The sequence below is a fragment of the Mytilus californianus genome, unplaced genomic scaffold (genome assembly GCF_021869535.1).
Source record: "Mytilus californianus isolate M0D057914Y unplaced genomic scaffold, xbMytCali1.0.p SCAF_48, whole genome shotgun sequence".
Lineage (NCBI taxonomy): Eukaryota > Metazoa > Mollusca > Bivalvia > Mytilida > Mytilidae > Mytilus > Mytilus californianus.
In genome coordinates, this window is record NW_026262699.1 from 311,100 (window position 1) to 329,976 (window position 18,877).

An 18,877-nucleotide genomic window follows, 5' to 3' on the forward strand; every position below is an offset into this window, starting at 1 on the left:
TAGACCATGACTGAGGGGGCGGGGTTTAATAATCTCTATGGAATTGAGATGTGCCAATACTAATGCATCTGTATACCAAATATCAATGACCAACCACTAGTGGAACCCCATAAACTGACCTGATCAAAAACTAAAACATTGTTGACGACGCTGTCATCGCCATCGCCAGAAACAGCATACCTAAGTCTTGCTCTGTCAAGATGAGACAAAAACTGAAAAATCATGCTAAAAATGTATCTTAAGTGACCTACAGGAATATGACAAGAACAGATAAAACATATTATAATTCTTTAAAATACTATCACAATTACAGATATCACAAACAAATATGTAAAATATATCACATCTTATCAAGGAACAGTTTTTTAACTGGTAAATGTCCGCAAGGTGAATGTGTACTATCATATATGGATGGACTAAACAGGTCACATGAGTAGTTAACAGAATGTTTATTAGTAGAGTTATTCCCCTTTATAAAACTTGATTTATAACTGTTGTCTCCCCTTTCAGATAGTTTAGAACTTGAAAATGAAAACAAAGAATAACTCTGAGAAAATAATGCTGGTGAACTTACACAATTGTCATTTTTTGCAAAATTTTCAATCTTTTCTGAATGAGATATGTTTTCTTTAAATCTATCAAGGTCATCCTCAAAAGTTTCAGAGAAAATCGAAATTAAAGATTTATTGTTATAAACTTTGCTTTCAGCTTCATCTATTTCTGATTCAATAGGTGTAGAGGAATGGCAGTTTGATTTCACTATATTCTTTTGCTTTTCTAGCTGATTACAGACAGTTGGAATTCTATTGTTTAACTGAAGAGGCTTAGGTCTTTTGAAACATATATCTGGACTTGGTGAAAATAAATCTTGCGATAAGTCAACATGACTATTTGAGTAATTTACAATCGGTGAATTTTCTGCTGCAGTAATGATATTAGAATTTATGGTTTGGTTTGCTGATATCTCCTTTTCTGGAATGTTTTCCAACCCTGTTTTTAAACATGATTTTCTTGATTCCCCGTTATACACAGCAGGATTAGAATTTATTTTCATTTGGAGGTCAATCAACTGAACAGAAGTTTGATAGCTCAGCCGTCGTGAAAATTTAACAGATTTCTTTGAAGAGTCTTGTCTTTCAGGTCTTCTATTTTCCTGTTTTTCAAATTTATTGTCCTGATTTATATTTTCAACAAGATACCCTATCAAACTCTTAGAAACAGCAGATGTTTCCCCGAACAAATCTTCAGATGCATTTAAGTAAAGTGATTCTGAAACAAGACTGTGTCCACTCTGACAATGATTATTCATACTATCATAATTAACTTGTTGCTGATCTAGAATGTGCTGGCTTTCACAAATGAATTCCAAAGTGTTTGCCTCATCTTCATGTAAACATTTATTTTTAGTTCCTGAATGATCCAAATTTTCTCTGAATTCTTTATCATTATGAGTAATTTCAACTGATTTTGCAGGAATTTTATTTATTTGTTTCCAATTATACATAGATATGTTGGGTTTTACGTTTGCCTGCAGATTTTTGTCAAATTCATGACTAAGATCTTCAATATCAATATCCTTCAATTCTGGAGCACAAGAAATTACATCTTCGTCTTCAAAAGACCTTTCGAAATCATTTTGATCCTTCCCTTGATTATGGTGTTTATGGACTTGAATGGAAATCTGCCTGTCAGTTCTAGATCTATTACTAGTATGTTCTAAAACCAATGTTTGAAGAACCATATCATTTCTATTAACTTCACTGCTTCCACTGACTGAGGGTTGTTTCTTTTTGGTTTTACTTTCACAAGGCTTGTAAATGAGCTGATCAAATGAATCTTCAAACATGTCGTCAAATATTTCTTCCTCTGTTTCGAGTTTAAATGCTCTTGACTTTGTTTCTTGATTAGTGTTAAGGGTTTCCTTTTTTATCATACGATTCGAATTATCCAAGTATAAATTTGAATTTGCTTCAGCTTGTAAGTTAAGTTCTGTTTTAGATTCCTGAACTGGTACATCATAAATGGCCATGGGTTTTCCTTTTGTAAGATGAACAGAGTGTTTGAAAGCTTCATTTGCCACTTGTGTAGAACCAACATCGTTTTGGTTTTCAGACTCAAAACTTGAATCATCAAATAAATACAGCTCTAATTCTTCGGAATCTGGCACATCTTCTGGCAAATCTGGTACTTTTAGATTCTGCAGTACCATTGATCCTTCTAGGCTTCCATACATGTTTGTACTGGGAGATTTTAAATTTTGATTCTGCTTACTTCCCAAAATAAGGTTTGTAGATGCAGTATATTCTGTATCATTACAGACTTTCAAATTAGAGTGTCCTTTACGTGAAATATGACTGATAGAATTATCATCTTGTGAGAAAAGTGGTTCTGAGTTTGTACAAAGTATTTCATCCATTTCTGAACTCAAATTGACTGTCTCAAGATTATTTTTGATTTTACACCTTTTGTTTCTGAAGTCTATGCTAACAGGACTCTGGTAGGAAGAGCTTTCATCTTGTGTGAAAAGCGGTTCTGAATTTGTACATAGAATTTCCTCTTCTATCATATCCTGAGTTTTTGGACAGTTAACTTTTTGGTCTTCAACTTCATCTTTCTTTAGATTTGTTTTTATCATGTCATTATCCTTGCAATGTTGTCTAATTTTTAATGGGTAATCTTCATGTAATCTTAAATCAGAATTTCCATCATCTTGTGAGAACAATGGTTCAGAATCTGTTTCCAATTCCTTGTTTATGATTCTACTTACTTTCAATTCTTTGTCAGAAAAATTCAAAAATTTTTGCTTATTATCTCTCTTAAATAGACAAACTTCATCAGAAAAATTTTCAACAGTAAAAACATTTTTAGTTAAAGCTTTTTTAGATGAACTTCTTTCAGTGCCTTCTGATTTAGAAACCTGTAATTTTTTTGAGGAATTACAACTAGTTTGAGACCTTCTACAGCTTTTACCATTTCTATTCTTAGATTCTGATTGAAAAGAAGACTTCTCTATATCAGACATTTCACAACTCAACAAAGCAGTTGTCTGACCTAGAGTTATAGAACTTTGCTCGCTTGACCTTGATTGTTGTGAGGAATATGTTCCCATATTGGAATATTGCATTAAAGATGTACCAGATATAGATTTATCTGATACATGTTCTTTGTTTACTGTATCCTCACTGCCATCTTTAAAGAAATTTCTAATAATCTCATAAACTGTCTTTGTTTCTCTGTTGATTGCAGAAATCATTTGGAATGCCACCATATTTGAGCTATCTTCCTGGGAAAACATGGCATTCTGACATGCAGTACGTTTTTGCATTATCAAATCATCTAGGGATATTCTTTCCTTCCCACCAACTGCAGTCGAAGCTTTCACACCAAAGTAATAATGCTGTCCAATAAAACAGTGTTTTAGTCCTAGTAGTAGAATATCTTCTGAGTTACCATACATACTTTCTATCTTTCTTAGAAACCTATAAAACAATCAACACTGAAAGTTAATGGAAAATAGCAAAATATTTAAAGATGGTAAAGAATACATTTTAATATGACAAAAAATCTTTGCAATTTTTTGCATAAATTTGTTATTTCTGGAAAAAATCTGTCCTACAAACAGGTTGGGACAATTTCAAGTAAGGGCCATTTTAACAAAAATTTCAAGATTTAATTAAGGTGGCTGGGGCGTCTTAATTAAAATTGATAGAATTTTTTGATAATTTGTCAAAATGAAGTTTTTATCATGCTTTTCTCAAAAATAGAATAAAAAGTATGGGTCACCGAACTTTTTTTCACGCTAGAGGTTGTGCAAAATTGTCAGATTTTGTATAGATTATGCATGGAAAATCAAATTTTGTGTGATAAAAAGAAAACTACTTGATAGAACTTTATGATAAATTGTGAGAAGATAGCTCTTATAAGATGCGTTCAGATAAGAAAAAGAAAAAATGGGGTCACCGAACCAGTTTTCTTGCTACATATCAAAATATGTAAATTCACAACACTTTCTATTATAAAAATTACTTTATCTGAGTTATCTCCCTTTATTGGGCAAAGTTGAAAAAAATCTAATCAAACACAAATAAGGTGTTTTTGAGAAATTACAGCCGTAATTATGATAAAACACACAATTTTCTATATTTACATCAAAATAAAATTGAGAATGGAAATGGGGAATGTGAAAAAGTCTTTTACATAAACTACATACTACTCTCAAAATTTGCACATTTCATGAAATATCTAGACCAACGTTATCTGCTACTTTGAAATCCAAGATGGAGGAAGACACCCGAGCCACCTTAAGACCAGTTAAGGGCATACGATGCAGTTACAAAGGAGGTAATGACATTGCTAACGTAAAATGTTATTTTTGGCGATGTCAAACTGCGACATATCGGTAAAAGATGCATTTTTCGAGTGATTTAAATCATTTGTTTGAAAACAAGTACATGGACCAATCTTTTTAAAATGACATTTGACTTGAAACTGCTTGAAGATTATTTCTTCTAATTTTTATGAAGAAATCATCGATGAATTTTTTTAAATTAGATAAATATACAGCAAAAATTTTCGTTTTTTTCTAAAATCATGAAAATTTAATATAAATGAATTATATTCAAAGAATTGGTACAAAAATTAATAGTATACTTTTGTAAAGAAGATATTGCAAATCATTTTACAAAAATCTGGATGTGTTTATCTTTTGAAACAAAAATGTTAAGGATGTCTGCAGCTGTCTAAAGGATAGAAATGTTCAAGAAACCGAAATTTTAGGTAAATGTATAAAATTTTGACCCCATTTATCTCTTAATTTAGCACATGAAGCTATATTTTTTATAACGAATTTGAATAGACTAGGTGAAAAATAGCTTGTGTTCAAATTTTCGTAAAACAATCACCATGGGATCAAAACTATCGTTTGTCCTTAAATCCACAGAGTGTAACATGTCCATAAATGAACTTCAAAGGTTCTTACAATACTATGCTTACTTCTAAAAAGATTACACATTTTAAATGCCTGAAAATACCTCAAAATAACAATTTTGTCAGATTTTGCCAATTTTGAGCATTTATCTATCCTAAAATGTTTGTGTATATTAAAGAAGAACATTCTTAACCAAAATTGAAATTCGGTTAGGAATTACAAGCTTTATATTGCCTTCCACATAATAATTAAGTCGTTTTTGTTAAAGATGGCCAAACAAGGTGCAAACTTTCTCGAAACATGTAAAAATTGTAATTTTAACACGCCTTCAACAGCAAAATGTATTGCTGATTACATTTTAATTTATGAAATATTTAAAATTGTTGACCTATTTGTTTTTTTTAAGTATGAGTAATTAAATCTGGTGCACAATAAAAAAAAAAATATTAAAAGGCAAAAGTTAGTGTGACAATGTGCGTTCATTGTCCGTCTAAACCATATCTGATTTTATGTTCATTAAATATGGCTCAGACAAATACTTAAAAATCAGTCAAAAACTGACATTTAAGGGCATTAACTCCTACTTGTAGCTATTTATATAATTATCCTATGGATTGACATTTATGTAGATCTTGTATTGCTGATCAAAGTGTCTTTACATCTATCATGTCTATTCAAGGTTCAAATCATCATTTGAGGGCAATAACTCCTATCTTAAGCCATCTGATATAAACTTTGGTAAAATGGGAAGTAGGTAGATTTTGCTGTTCTGTGCATTTATGGCTATGTCAAATTTTCTCTTTTATGGTTTTTAAGATATTAGACAATTGATGCATTTTACCCAGATGTTCTATTTTTTGCCATGGCGACAACATTGGTGGATTGACAGGAGCAAAAAGCACAATTTTTAAACTGTGATATCTTTGGATTATTCAGTTCAAGTTGGTTAAAATTGGTCCTGTGGTTTCAGATTAAAAAAAAGTTTAGGAAAAGGACAGAAAACAAACAACAACGATGGACACAGGTGATGGCAACAGTTCACATGATCCATAAGGCCAGGTAAGCCAAATAGTACATGTTAAGGTAATAATAAAAAATCGTTAAGATATCTGTCTCATATATACCCTATGTATTTTTACACTTTTTTTAGCATGTACTGCAAATAGAAATTATTGTAGCTACCCTTGTTAAATGCAAATAGAAAATAATTTTGTTGAAGAAGAAAATGTAAAATAGTGTTTGTTTTATTGTTCAAACACTGTTAATTATGTTTGTCTTGAGGTAATAAGCATTTTATATACATGTACATGTAGCCTTTACCTTTCTTTGTCTTTTTTTAACATGTTTAAAGAACCAAACTTCTTTTAAATTTTCTTTTGTAAAAAATGAAAAAAATAACCATGATAACTGTGCTTATGAATGCGCAATGATAGTAATTATTATGAAACAATTATATGCAATCCATGGTTTTTAAATATTGAGATATAAAGTGATAAAACATCAATGTGTAATAAATTACAAGATAAGATTTATTTCTACTGTTTTTTTTTGTTTTTTTTTGTTTTAAACCATAATAGTTTCTGGTAAATTTATATTTCACTGGATCAGACCTAATCCTGATATGTAACCTAACTACAAGAATATCATAAACTGTTGACACAGAGATATGTCTTGCCTTTTTGTAATTTTAATAGTATAATGAAAATATTGAATCCAAATGGCAATATTTAAACATGTTTTATTAAAACTATGCAAAACATTCAAAGTCAATGACCCATGACTTAAGGGGCAGGACCAAATATTGTCTAGAGAAGTGAGAAATGCCAATGCTTATAAAACTGCATACCAAATACCATTGACTTATCTTGGTTCCCTTTACACTAATCTAATACAAACTTTAACTTGTAAACAATGTAAAAGTTTCAAGGTCAATGAACCATTGTGAGGGGGTGGGGCCATTCAATCTCTATGGAAAAGAGACTTGCAAAGTTGCAAATGCAAATGCTAATACAACTGCATACCACAGTGTTCTCCCCACAAATTTCATATAGCATCCTGGTAAACAGGGAATTTTAAAATACCATCTTATTTCTAGAAATTATTGCATCACTTCCATAACACAATCTATAACATAATAATTTCAGATAGCATCACATTCAAGCAATACAGCATTACATTACCATGATGGTAAAAGGCCCCTGGGTAGAACACTGAACCAAATATCATTGACTTAACATTAATGGTTCCTCTTAAAACTGATCTAATCACAAACTTCAACATGTTAACTATGCAAGACATTCAAAGTCAATAGACCATGACTGAGGGGGTGGAGCCAAATAATCTCCATGGAAATGAGATGTGCCAATGCTTATGCATCTACATACCAAATATCATCCCCTACCACTAGTGGTTCCCCTTATACTGCCCTTATCACAAACTAATACATGTAAAGTAAGCAAAAGTTTCAAAGTTAATAGACCAAGACTGAGGGTGCGGGACCAAACTCCATGGAAATGAGATGTGTCAATGCTAATACAACTCCATACCAAATATCATTGACCTACCACCAGTGGTTACCCATAAACTAACCTAATCATGCACAAACTAATACATTGTTGACGACCCGGATGGAAACAGCATACTTAAGTTTTGCTTTTGACTCCGTCAAGGCGAGACAAAAATGGAAGTCATGGCCTTTTGTGATACTAATATCATGCAAGACAAAAAGCTGAAAGCCTGATTATCATATTTTAAAACTTACCTCACAAACTGATTAGTTGACATCCCAAAATAAGGCTGCAACACACTACCAAACAAACAAATATTAGCCAGTGTATGACCATCAGTTACCATTAATGACAATCTATATCTCCAATCTAAATCTTCTGTTGTGGAGCTGCAACCACATTTTAAGCACTGCCATCTACTCAAATAAACATTAAGATGCAAGTTAGTCCATGAAAACAGAGAATGTAAAACATTGAATAAATCAGGTCCTGGCAGTGTTCTCCCCAAGGCCTTATTAAGCACCATGCATGATACAATTGTGCTTTATGTTTACCATGTTTACCATGGTGCTATCTGAATAGATTTAATAATATATTGTATTATCATAATGGTGCAATAATTTTAGAGAAACAGTGCAATGATGCAATAATTTTAGAGAAACAGTGCTATTTCAAATCCCGTGGTGCTATTTGAAAATACTGGGGAGGTCACTAGGTCAAGAATATACACTTTTTTCAAAGGTATGACATTAACTACCGGTACATGCTGTTAAAGTATAAAGAATGCTATCTGAGGAAAGCTGTAGTCAAGATATACAAAAAACATGTACCTGTAAAGAAAAAAAAATCACATGAGTTTTTAAACCAGTTGATTAAGATGAAATACAAAATTCAAAATGAGTGTAGAACAAAAGGTACTCCAAAAGTCCAAAAAGCCTTTTAAAGACTGATCATTTTCACAATGTACATGTAAGCTCAACAGAATTTCCAGGAATCCTGCTCAGAATATATGTGCAAAGATTTGAGTAAATCAGAATTTCACAATTACTGAACACTGCTCCTTTGCATCAATGTTTTCAGATGCCAAGGGAGAGAACCAGAATTAGATGTTTTTGCAATTTACTATACAAAGATTTTGGTTCTTTTCTAATCTGTTACTGTCTGCACAGTAAAATTGGAACTGTGATATTTTACTCCATACTGATATTTTTAGTTAAAGTTCATACCTATCTTGAAAGCAATCCGATCTAAGCTTAGAACAGCATTGTGAGCAACAAGGGTAGACAACTTGTCCATCTCTGACATCTGTCACAGTACATAATATCATGTGTCGCTTTTCTGGCATATTTGTTCACCTGTTGATAAAAATTTTAAAAAGTAAAAACAATGGCACAAATAATTTAGATACTCTGAAATATTAATAATACTTAAGTCAAGTATATAAGCCTATAGAGCTATTACAGTCACTTTTTGGGACATTTTTTAAAGTGAAAATAATTGAATTATCCCCTCTTTTCCTTGTCAACTGTTGACGCTTACTTGTAAAAATTAAGCTAATTGTTTATTCTTTGGGTTGTTTTACATTTGTCATGCCAGGGCCTTTTATAGCTGACTAAGTTAAGGGTTTTTCTCATTGTTGAAGGCTGTACAGTGACTTTTATCTTTGTAATTCGAACTCTGGTGGATATAGTTGTCTTATTGGCAATCACACCACTTCTCCTTGTGTTTAAATTGAAAGTGCCCAAGCACACAATGTTATGTAAATCAGCTTTTCTAAAATTGTTTTTTTATTGATGAATGTAATGCCTAATGGGTTTTTTTCTCTCTCAAAAATTTCCTTTGAATTTTTTTTATCAACAGTAATTGTTTCTTAAAAAATACCCATTGATTTTAAGGTTAGTATAAAAATTTGATGAACATTATTCTACCTACACCTTTGCCCCTTTTCCAATTCTATTTTTGTTGTTCTATATATGTATCATTATATAACATTTACAATGTTGAAATCTCAACTTAAAATGCAAATTCTTATGTTATCATGCATTTGTCATGCTGTCTTGTTTAATGTTGTATATGTTGTATAATGGTGTAATATATTTTATTGAAAGAGTAAATGTAGTTCAGACCTCTCTGTCCCATGAAATACACATTATATTTGTAACCATTGGAAATCATCATGGTATGGATCACTTCAATGTATACTACCAAATTTTCCAAATATCAAAGGGATTGAGAGTACAAAAATTTCAAGAAGCAAACTAAAATGCCATGTAAAAGAGGTTTTTTTGAAACTTTGGGAAAATCAAATAAAAAAACATTCGGAAACTTCATACTTACAAACATGACAAACATGTTGACAGACAAATGTACACAACCTTTCAGGTAAATTTTGGATTTGAAAATTATTTATCTCTTGTCAGTAATTTTGAGCATAGTAGGAGTCTAATGAAACTAAGAATTTCAGCACATCTTTTGCAAATAGAAACTTGCAGATACCTGGCAGGGTATCCCTCCACACCTTAGACTTTGCGGGCAGTGTGACTTGGGTGAGGTAGAGGATGAGATACACTTTCTCCTTCATTGCACCAAATTTAATGAGGAGCGACAAAATTTGTTTAAAACTATATCTCAGTCATGTACATCTAACAATTTTACTATTAAAGTGAATCCTCCAGAAATATTCTTTTGGTTAATGACCTGTAAGGACACATCAGCATTAAAACAATTGATTAACTTTGTTCATACTCACTGTAAATAGTTTAATGCTTTAATCCTAATCATTAAAACAAATTTGTTAAACTCATATTTCATTTTCTTTTCTTTTTTTTTAACTGCTTGCTTGGCTGGTTTTGGCACGGGGAGAATCATATTCAAACTATTCTTAAGCACTACCCCCTGTTGCTTCTTCCAGTTAAGCAATCATATAAATGACCCCTATTTATCTATTGATATATTACTTCTTGTTGGCTTTGCTGGTTTAGACACAGGGAGATTCATATGCATATGAATCTCAAGCACTGTCCCCTGGTGTCTCCTCCAGCTAAGCAATCAATTTACCAAAATGTGTGTCTCCCCTTGGATTCGCACTGCCGCAAACATCCTTAATGCAGAGAACTCAACATGTAAAATCATCTTACATGTATATCACTGTATATTGTTTTTGTTATTACCACACCGGTATTATACATTGTATTCTTGTACTATATTGTTTGTATAACTGAATTATGATGGTATCTTTTTCACTGCCCCTTGTCAGAGGGACCTTAATTGGAATAAAGACATATTGTATTGTCATTGATTGTATTGTTTGAAAAAAAACGTGATAACAATTACAGGTTTTTGTGGATAGCTAATTACCAACAGGTAATTGTGCCCTGGTTAAATAATTTTTGGAATAATCCATTACATTTTTTATTTTATTTTCGACACAATTTGTGTTGACATAGACCATAATCACTGTCCAAAAGGCAACATTTTAGACAAAACAAGTAATCGATTTAAAAATATTTTCATGTTTTTTTCTTGAATTTTGTGTATCTACCAAATAAATACCTACATTGGTAAACAGGTGTACATGTACATGTACATAAAATGTGAAAACCTAAAAACAATTAACATGATTAATATATATTTTACAAAAAAGGAGGGCCAACAGACACTTAGCACAAACAAAGCCTGGGCGAACGGACCCTTTATATATGTAAACGTATACAATACACCTTACCACTATTTATTTATTTTTATCCAGATTGGACTAAAATTATAGCGATAAGCATGATAAGGTGTTTATGATATATATATATTACGGATTACATATGTGTTGAGTTTTGTGATTGGAAAACAACACAGAGATGTCAGTATATATTCAGGAAACTGCCAGGGTATTTACGACGTTTGTCACCCAAATTGGAACAAATTATTGCATACAAGATAGAATTATTTTCACAGCAAATTACAAAATCCGTCATGTATGCGGAAAATATATATACTGCAAGCTTTCGAGACGTGACGGCCATACTTCCACAACGTCCATAAGATGTGGCAGCATTACCCCCAATAGGACGTATCGTCCATACCTTGTATCCTCCATACTTAGAGTATTTATTTCATTGTGGTTATCACATAAAATATAACAATACAACAAGTATTATTTCATAGTTATAACATAAATATGATTTTGTAGTATTTATTATGTACAATGTTGCCAGTTTGAAAGAGTTCGAGTCTAGAAAACTGGTTTTAAGTAAATTAAACTTTGGTGACTTTGGTGACTTTTATTTCTATTAAAAGCTCCATTTAGTTTTTTTTATTTATAAATTTCTGATATGACTTTGACATGTTTGAGGAGTTTATTCGTTGAAAAAGTGACGGGCGTATCATGCGCTCATGGCGCAGCTCTTTATTTCAGTTTGTTTTACCCAAGATATTAAAAATCCATTTAGAAAATAATATAAATATTTTATTAAATAAAGCACATTTATATATGATATTAATAATGTGTATTCCAAGTGTATAACATATAAAAACATGACAGGATAATACATTAACAAGTTATAATAACCATCTACATGTATATATCACAATACTAATAAATAAAATTTATTTCCTAAAAAAACCATGGACGACGCGTATTCACAAAGTATGGAATGTTCGCCAATAGCCAATACATCTTTTCAAAGTATGGCCGATACATCCTTTGGACGTCATGGCAGTATGGACGTCGCGTCCTGCATCACAGGAAATATATATATACTGCATGGTGAATGTTTAACAAATATCTAGTACTTGAAAAAAATTAAGGCAAGGGTAATCCTACGGCTCAAGGAATATAAACTCTAAGCCGGGAATGTCACATTATATACCCTGTCTGAGACCTGAATACTTATAGTAATTTTTTATATACCGAGAGATTTCTAACATGAGTTTGAAATCCTAGCAATAAAGGTGTCGAAGCTCTACTGTGATAGTCGAGTTTGGCATATTTATACACCTTTATTGCTAGGATTTCAAACTCCTGTGGATACTGTACATTCAATTTCAATATATATTGACCTACTACCATGCATAAATAAGCTAATAAGCTCTCTTGAATAACGTCTAAATCAAACAGATTGCTGAGCAGAACATATTAAATGAATAATGGTATACATAACTAACATAAAGTACATATTTGATAATTTACAATCGTACATTTGTTTTGAAAATGCCGCTGTCCAACCGGAAACTCATATTCTAGTTTAAAATTTTGACGGCATGGACTCGAATGTCGATCCGAACCGCAAAAGTAATAAGATACGAAAATTTTATTTGATTCGGCATTTATAAAACTGAATCAAAACTATACAACACAATCTCGAGAGATTTTACTGAAAAAAATCATATAAATAACATAAAAACAAATATAACAGCATGCAGATTCCAGCCATTTTAAAAGGGGGGAAGGGGGTTCCAACCGGCATATGTCCCCACTCAACTCAGAAAGCATTGATCGTCAAAAAAAGGGGGTTCCAACCAACCAACCCCCTCCTCCCCTCCCCTTGGATCCGGCACTGCAGATACATATACAAAATTTTGCATTCATACTGTGAAAGACTTGGTTTAACATGTTTAAGCAAAATTTAATTATGTAAAAAGTGTATCTCTGACTAAAAAATTTTGAAGTAGTACCAATGATTTATATGGTAGTACTAAGAACATTCAGAACATAGGTAAATATCGTGATAAAAATTTGATATTCAAAAAAATGAAATTCATTAATAAGCCGACTGAAAAATTAGATTATGAGCAACCTTAAATGATTATGAAAAATCTAAAATTGGAGATCTGTATGATAATTAAAAACTAAATAAAATGAAGCATAAACATTAAACTGTAAACAAATCATCTGCAGTATTAAAACAAAACATAAAAATATATCTTGCCAGACCATTAATTTGTAAACTTTGAAAAAAATGGTGAGCTGAACATAGATCCAAGCGTTTGAGTTAGCAGTGTCCGTGTAGAAGTGCCACGATAATAGAGACCCAAGTCGTTTAGACGCCTTTCTGCACAAGCTGCTAATATGCCAATAGGCATCAAATTTCAGTTGATAATCGATATCAATACCAAGAAACTTGGCTGTCTCCTCACAAGAAAGAATATTTTCTTGAACTTGATAAAGATAAAACAAAATATTCTTGAATTTGAATGCTTAGAATTTTTGCAAACGTTTTCTTTCCGGTAGCAATAACCTGAATCAATACCCGGACTGCGGTTGGTGGATCTGGGAAGATGATATCTAATATTATGTCCTATGCTGGATAAAGAATTTCAAAAAAGGGGTTTTAGGATTTTCTGACTGAAAAAAAAGGTGGTGGAGGCAAGCATGATTTCCGTCAATGTTTTCCGTGATTAAAAAATTACATGCATACATACTTAAAAACCGCCAGTACATGTAAGACAAGTGTAGTAACAACTAAAAGTTCGCTAAATATCTTGGAATAATATACTGTCGAAATATAATGTCCCAGCTAAATATCAAACAACTAATATTATAGAGAATTTAAAGCACTTTGTGTTTTTTCGCACCTGTTTCTCTATTATATGACGTTAGTTGCTTGATATTTAGCTGGGAGGCCTTCGGGAAATATGAATTTTCCTGTGTGAACGAACCTTCATATCTCCACCAAGCATGGGAAATAAATGTATATGTTCCCTGAAACATATACGTCGTCTCCAATAAATGTGACAGGATAAAATATAACCGATCTAACTCCCTTTTTATACCTAAATTGTGCACCATTAAAATGGGAACAATTACACTACAGAGTGAATTACTCTACTGGTTGATCTGATTTTTGTTTTTGTTTACTGTGACTGTCTTTGTTTACCATGTCCGTTTTGCTCTCTCTGCAAGTGTTTGAGATAAAACGAAAAACTAGTCTTATTAAATATGAATTTTCCTGTGTGAACGAACCTTCATATCTCCACCAAGCATGGGAAATAAATGTATATGTTCCCTGAAACATAAACGTCGTCTCCAATAAATGTGACAGGATAAAATATAACCGATCTAACTCCCTTTTTATACCTAAATTGTGCACGATTAAAATGGGAACAATTACACTACAGAGTGAATTACTCTACTGGTTGATCTGATTTTTGTTTTTGTTTACTGTGACTGTCTTTGTTTACCATGTCCGTTTTGCTCTCTCTGCAAGTGTTTGAGATAAAACGAAAAACTAGTCTTACTCGTATGTTTTATTTTTAATAACAACGGCCATGCTTATTGATGGGCCAAGTCCCAGGATTTTTAAACTGGATTCCCTTAGAAAAATTCATTTAAAGATAAGTGACATTTTGGGCCAACATTTTCCGGCAGAGAAGAGGGATTTTTTTCCTCTCAAAGTTTACGACGACGGATTGCGGACGACAACGATGGAAGCTAAGTGATGACGAAAGCTCACATGGTCTTTTGGATACCAGTGCTGTTCATGTTTTGCAATGAAGTAGCAACAGAAGATTAATGCTATATGAAACTATTTGAATATGATTTCCCTCAAACAAATGTATAGTCGTCCCTTTATTTATCAATACATTATTACACAGAAATTCTTTTAGAAAATTTCCACTCTACAATTGTTCATTTAAATATATTTCTTTGTTATTATAGCTCCGATATTATGTGGGAATAATAGAAATCTAAACAATTCAATTATTCAATCTAGGGATAAAGTTTAAAATATAATTTTCTTTTGCAGTTGGAGGAAATAAAAACATGTTGAAATATTTATATCGTACATAATGATTTGTTCTCAAGTTTATTTGATTATAAGTGTAGATAATTGTAAAATGAAATATAAAAAAAACCAGAGACTTCCTTAAAATATTGATTGTGTCAATACCAATAAAAAAATTGATAATCTACTTCGTAGTAAAATATGCACTACCGAATTCCTATATGTTCAATAATAAGACGAGAAAGAGACCAACAATGAAGTTCTTTTTTTTTTATAAATTACGCAACATTGGGGTGAACGACCACGCAGAAAAATAGTTGAACGAACCCTGTTGGGTTGAATGAACGTTTGAAATCAATGACAAACTGATCGTTTAGAGGTCACTAACCCTAAAAATTATATTAGTTTTAGGACAACAAGGTCACTAAAGGTTAAAAAGAATGATGCGAGGACACTTCCTTTTTTTCCAGATATCGATTAGATTTCCATCAACATTAATGATTTATATACGTAAAGCATTTTATATTTGCTTTTAATAATGATATTGTTTTAAATCCGTATTTGTTTATTTGTAATGAGACATACAATCAATAAAAGTAGTTTTTTATAATATTTAAATAATATAGTAGTCTTAATGTTTATTTTAGCAGTAACGTAGGATTAGACTGAACAGTGGGTGTGGGGGAGGGGGATCGACTTCTGAAAGTGATAAGGGATAAAAAACATTGATAACTTTTACATAGTCTTATAGTTTTATAATTAGGAGTTAGTCAGTGTGTTCTTAATTTTCATTTATCATTTTCAATTTGTGTTGTTGTTACCAAATTGTGGGTCGGGGACACAAACCAGCTCATACGCCCCTGTTTATATCAAATGAAACAAGATTATTTAAACATTCATGAAGTAGTCCGAACGAAAGAGAAGGTAAACATTTAAAAGACAAATGAAATCAATCGTACAAAAACATAACATATAGATAGTGCTTTTCATGAATCAATATTTTTATCTGATGCAAAAAAAAAACCTTCATGGTATATGTGCATTAGCCACAAGGAGGACTATAATATAGTAATTCTTTTGTTAAAAGTATTAATTTATGGTTGTGTTGTAAAGTGTTTAAGTTTTCATATTTCTGTGTTTTGGCTTGAGTGTCCTTTAAGCACCTGCCCTTGGTGACTCCTGCATATGAAAAACAATACTATTTGTTCATATGCATCAGCCACGAGGAAGGACTTAACTCAAAAGCTTTTTCTATAATGGATGTGATGCTGCTTCTGGTGCATGGTCAATAAACACTAAACTTACTGGTTTATGTGACTACATGTATTATTAACTCAATTTATATTTCATGTTTTTTGTCAGTTGTATTTCTATTTTTTATTTTCTTGTGTATTGTCTTTTGCAATTGTGTGATAAAAAAATCAATGTACTGATTATGCCTATAATGGGTCCTCTATTGGAAATAAAATTTATCTTATAGAATCTTATATAGAACAAACACTAGTGGCGTAGCCACTGGAAAATAAATTGTAAGCAAGGGGTCTGTCGGCGGCAGCCCCCACAAGCTGAACGATTATAGTAAAATTCTTATTGACAAAAAATAAAATTATTTGTAAGCACATGCTTACAATGCTACACTGGTACTACCTCGGGTACTACGCCACTGTACACAGGAGGTTCCACAAAATCCGTCACATGAACTCGGACCTTTTTGTGTATTGACAGAAGATGTTACTTCCTTATACTATCTTATACGTCAGTTGAATATCTAATCTGCAGGCAGGATATTACATGTGTATACTATATCTAATCTGCAGGCAAGATATTACATGTGTATACTATATCTAATCTTCAGGCAGGATATTACATGTGTATACTATATCAAATCTGCAGGCAGGATAATACATGTGTATGCTATATCTAATCTGCAGGCAGGATGTTACATGTGTACATGGTGTATACTGTATCTAATCTGCAGGCAGGATGTTACATGTGTATACTATATCTAATCTGCAGGCAGGATATTACATATGGGTATACTATATCTAATCTGCAGGCGGTCTATTACATGGGTACGTTTTTTGTCGCTTCTAGGTTTATCATATTTTATGCGACACTATTCAGGTTTTTTTTTTACCCCAAAACACACTTATTACTGCTTTTGATTTTAACATCAGTGTAAAGTTTTTTTGTAAGACCGTTTTTGAAGATACATTTCTATAGTTATTCTAAGATATGAATAATGAACATAATGTTTATTTGATGTCTCTTTCAGAGTTTTGGAATACTATAACTGTTTAAAAATTAAGACAGACAGATATTCAAAAAAATATATAGAAAGATCTGAGCGTCTTTGTTCAAATTGCTCACTTGGTAAAGTTGAAGATGAGCTTCATTTTTTGTTAGAATGTCCTCTTTATGATACTCAAAGGGAAGACTTTTTTCAATACATATCTGACAATTGTTATAATTTTAAAAATTTAAATAAATCTTCTAAATGTTTATGGCTCTTGACTCAAGAAAATGTAACTCTTATGGAAAAACTGGGCTGTTATATTTGTGACTGTTTTGAATTAAGGAGATCAGGTATTCATATTGACACTAAGTCAAGTAAATGATTTGAGAATGAATGCATATAATGTAATTTTATTCTTTTATTCACAATATATATGTGGTTTTTGGCTCTGATTCTGACCAATGCTAATATACTAAATATATATTTTCAAGTGACTATTATTGTTGTTGTTACAAATTATGTAAATCAATTGTATCTGATTTTATGCCCTTTATGGGCCCTGTAATTTGGGAAATAAAAATATTCTATTCTATTCTATTCTAATAGCAGAAATCCAAATAACCCCGTGTTAAACAAAATAACTTTATTAGCATTTTTTAAACACCTATAGCTGCCATCCCTATTGATTAAATGGTATAGCGAGTCTGTCTAGACGATTGGACTTGACTGAGATCCTTGGTTCATATCAGGTCATGATAACCGATAGAAAAGTCATTTCAGGTCACTTCAGTAGATCATTGGAGTATTCCATCTGACTGACATAGTAACCGTAATCAATGAATGAAAAATAGAATAATCCACGCAAAAATGTCATAGATCTAGGATTATACCATTTGCGGGAATCTTGGTGATGTAAACAAATGTATGACGATGAGAAAAAACCTTCTCTGTAAATATAGATATATTATACTATGTTAGGTATTAAACTGATTATTTGTCGTTAAATTTTGATTAAACCACTTAACAATATGTGAATATAAACCGTAATGTAGCTGGGACATAATATATCTATTAGTATACTATGATCTACTATTCCCATGATATGGTGACTATAAAAATATAGTAAATTATTGATTATTATGACTTCAAATTATGTGTATTTTTCATTCTATCTCAGACGTGGATTCAGGATTTGATGTTAGGGGGCACTCCTGAGAATTAGGAGTAAAATATGCATTTAATTTGCCACTGGACGTTAAACAGCCGTCGATCCACCAAATCAGAGACTCTTGAAAAGCAGGGACATAAAACATTACAACGACTGACTAGAACAGTTGAATGACCTAAAATTTAAATAAATAAGCTGAAGTCAAAGTATAATATTGAATTTCCAAAGTAGATATATGATATCTTGAATTCTGTGGAGACCAGGGCCTTGATACCGATAGAACTTACTTCAGTGGCGGATCCAGTGTGTATGTGTGTGTGT

The 18,877-nt window shown here is 31.8% G+C and overlaps 1 protein-coding gene across 1 annotated transcript; it reads right to left on the reverse strand.

The window, feature by feature from the left end:
- Nucleotides 1-340: 340 nt before the first annotated feature.
- LOC127700090 (uncharacterized) lies at nucleotides 341-7,960 on the reverse strand. The gene is made up of 2 exons (XM_052203556.1): nucleotides 7,689-7,960; nucleotides 341-3,479 (listed from the first exon to the last, which is right to left on the reverse strand). The coding sequence occupies exons 1-2, from the start codon at nucleotides 7,958-7,960 to the stop codon at nucleotides 341-343; spliced, it is 3,411 nt and encodes a 1,136-aa protein (XP_052059516.1).
- Between the last annotated feature and the right edge of the window lie 10,917 nt (nucleotides 7,961-18,877).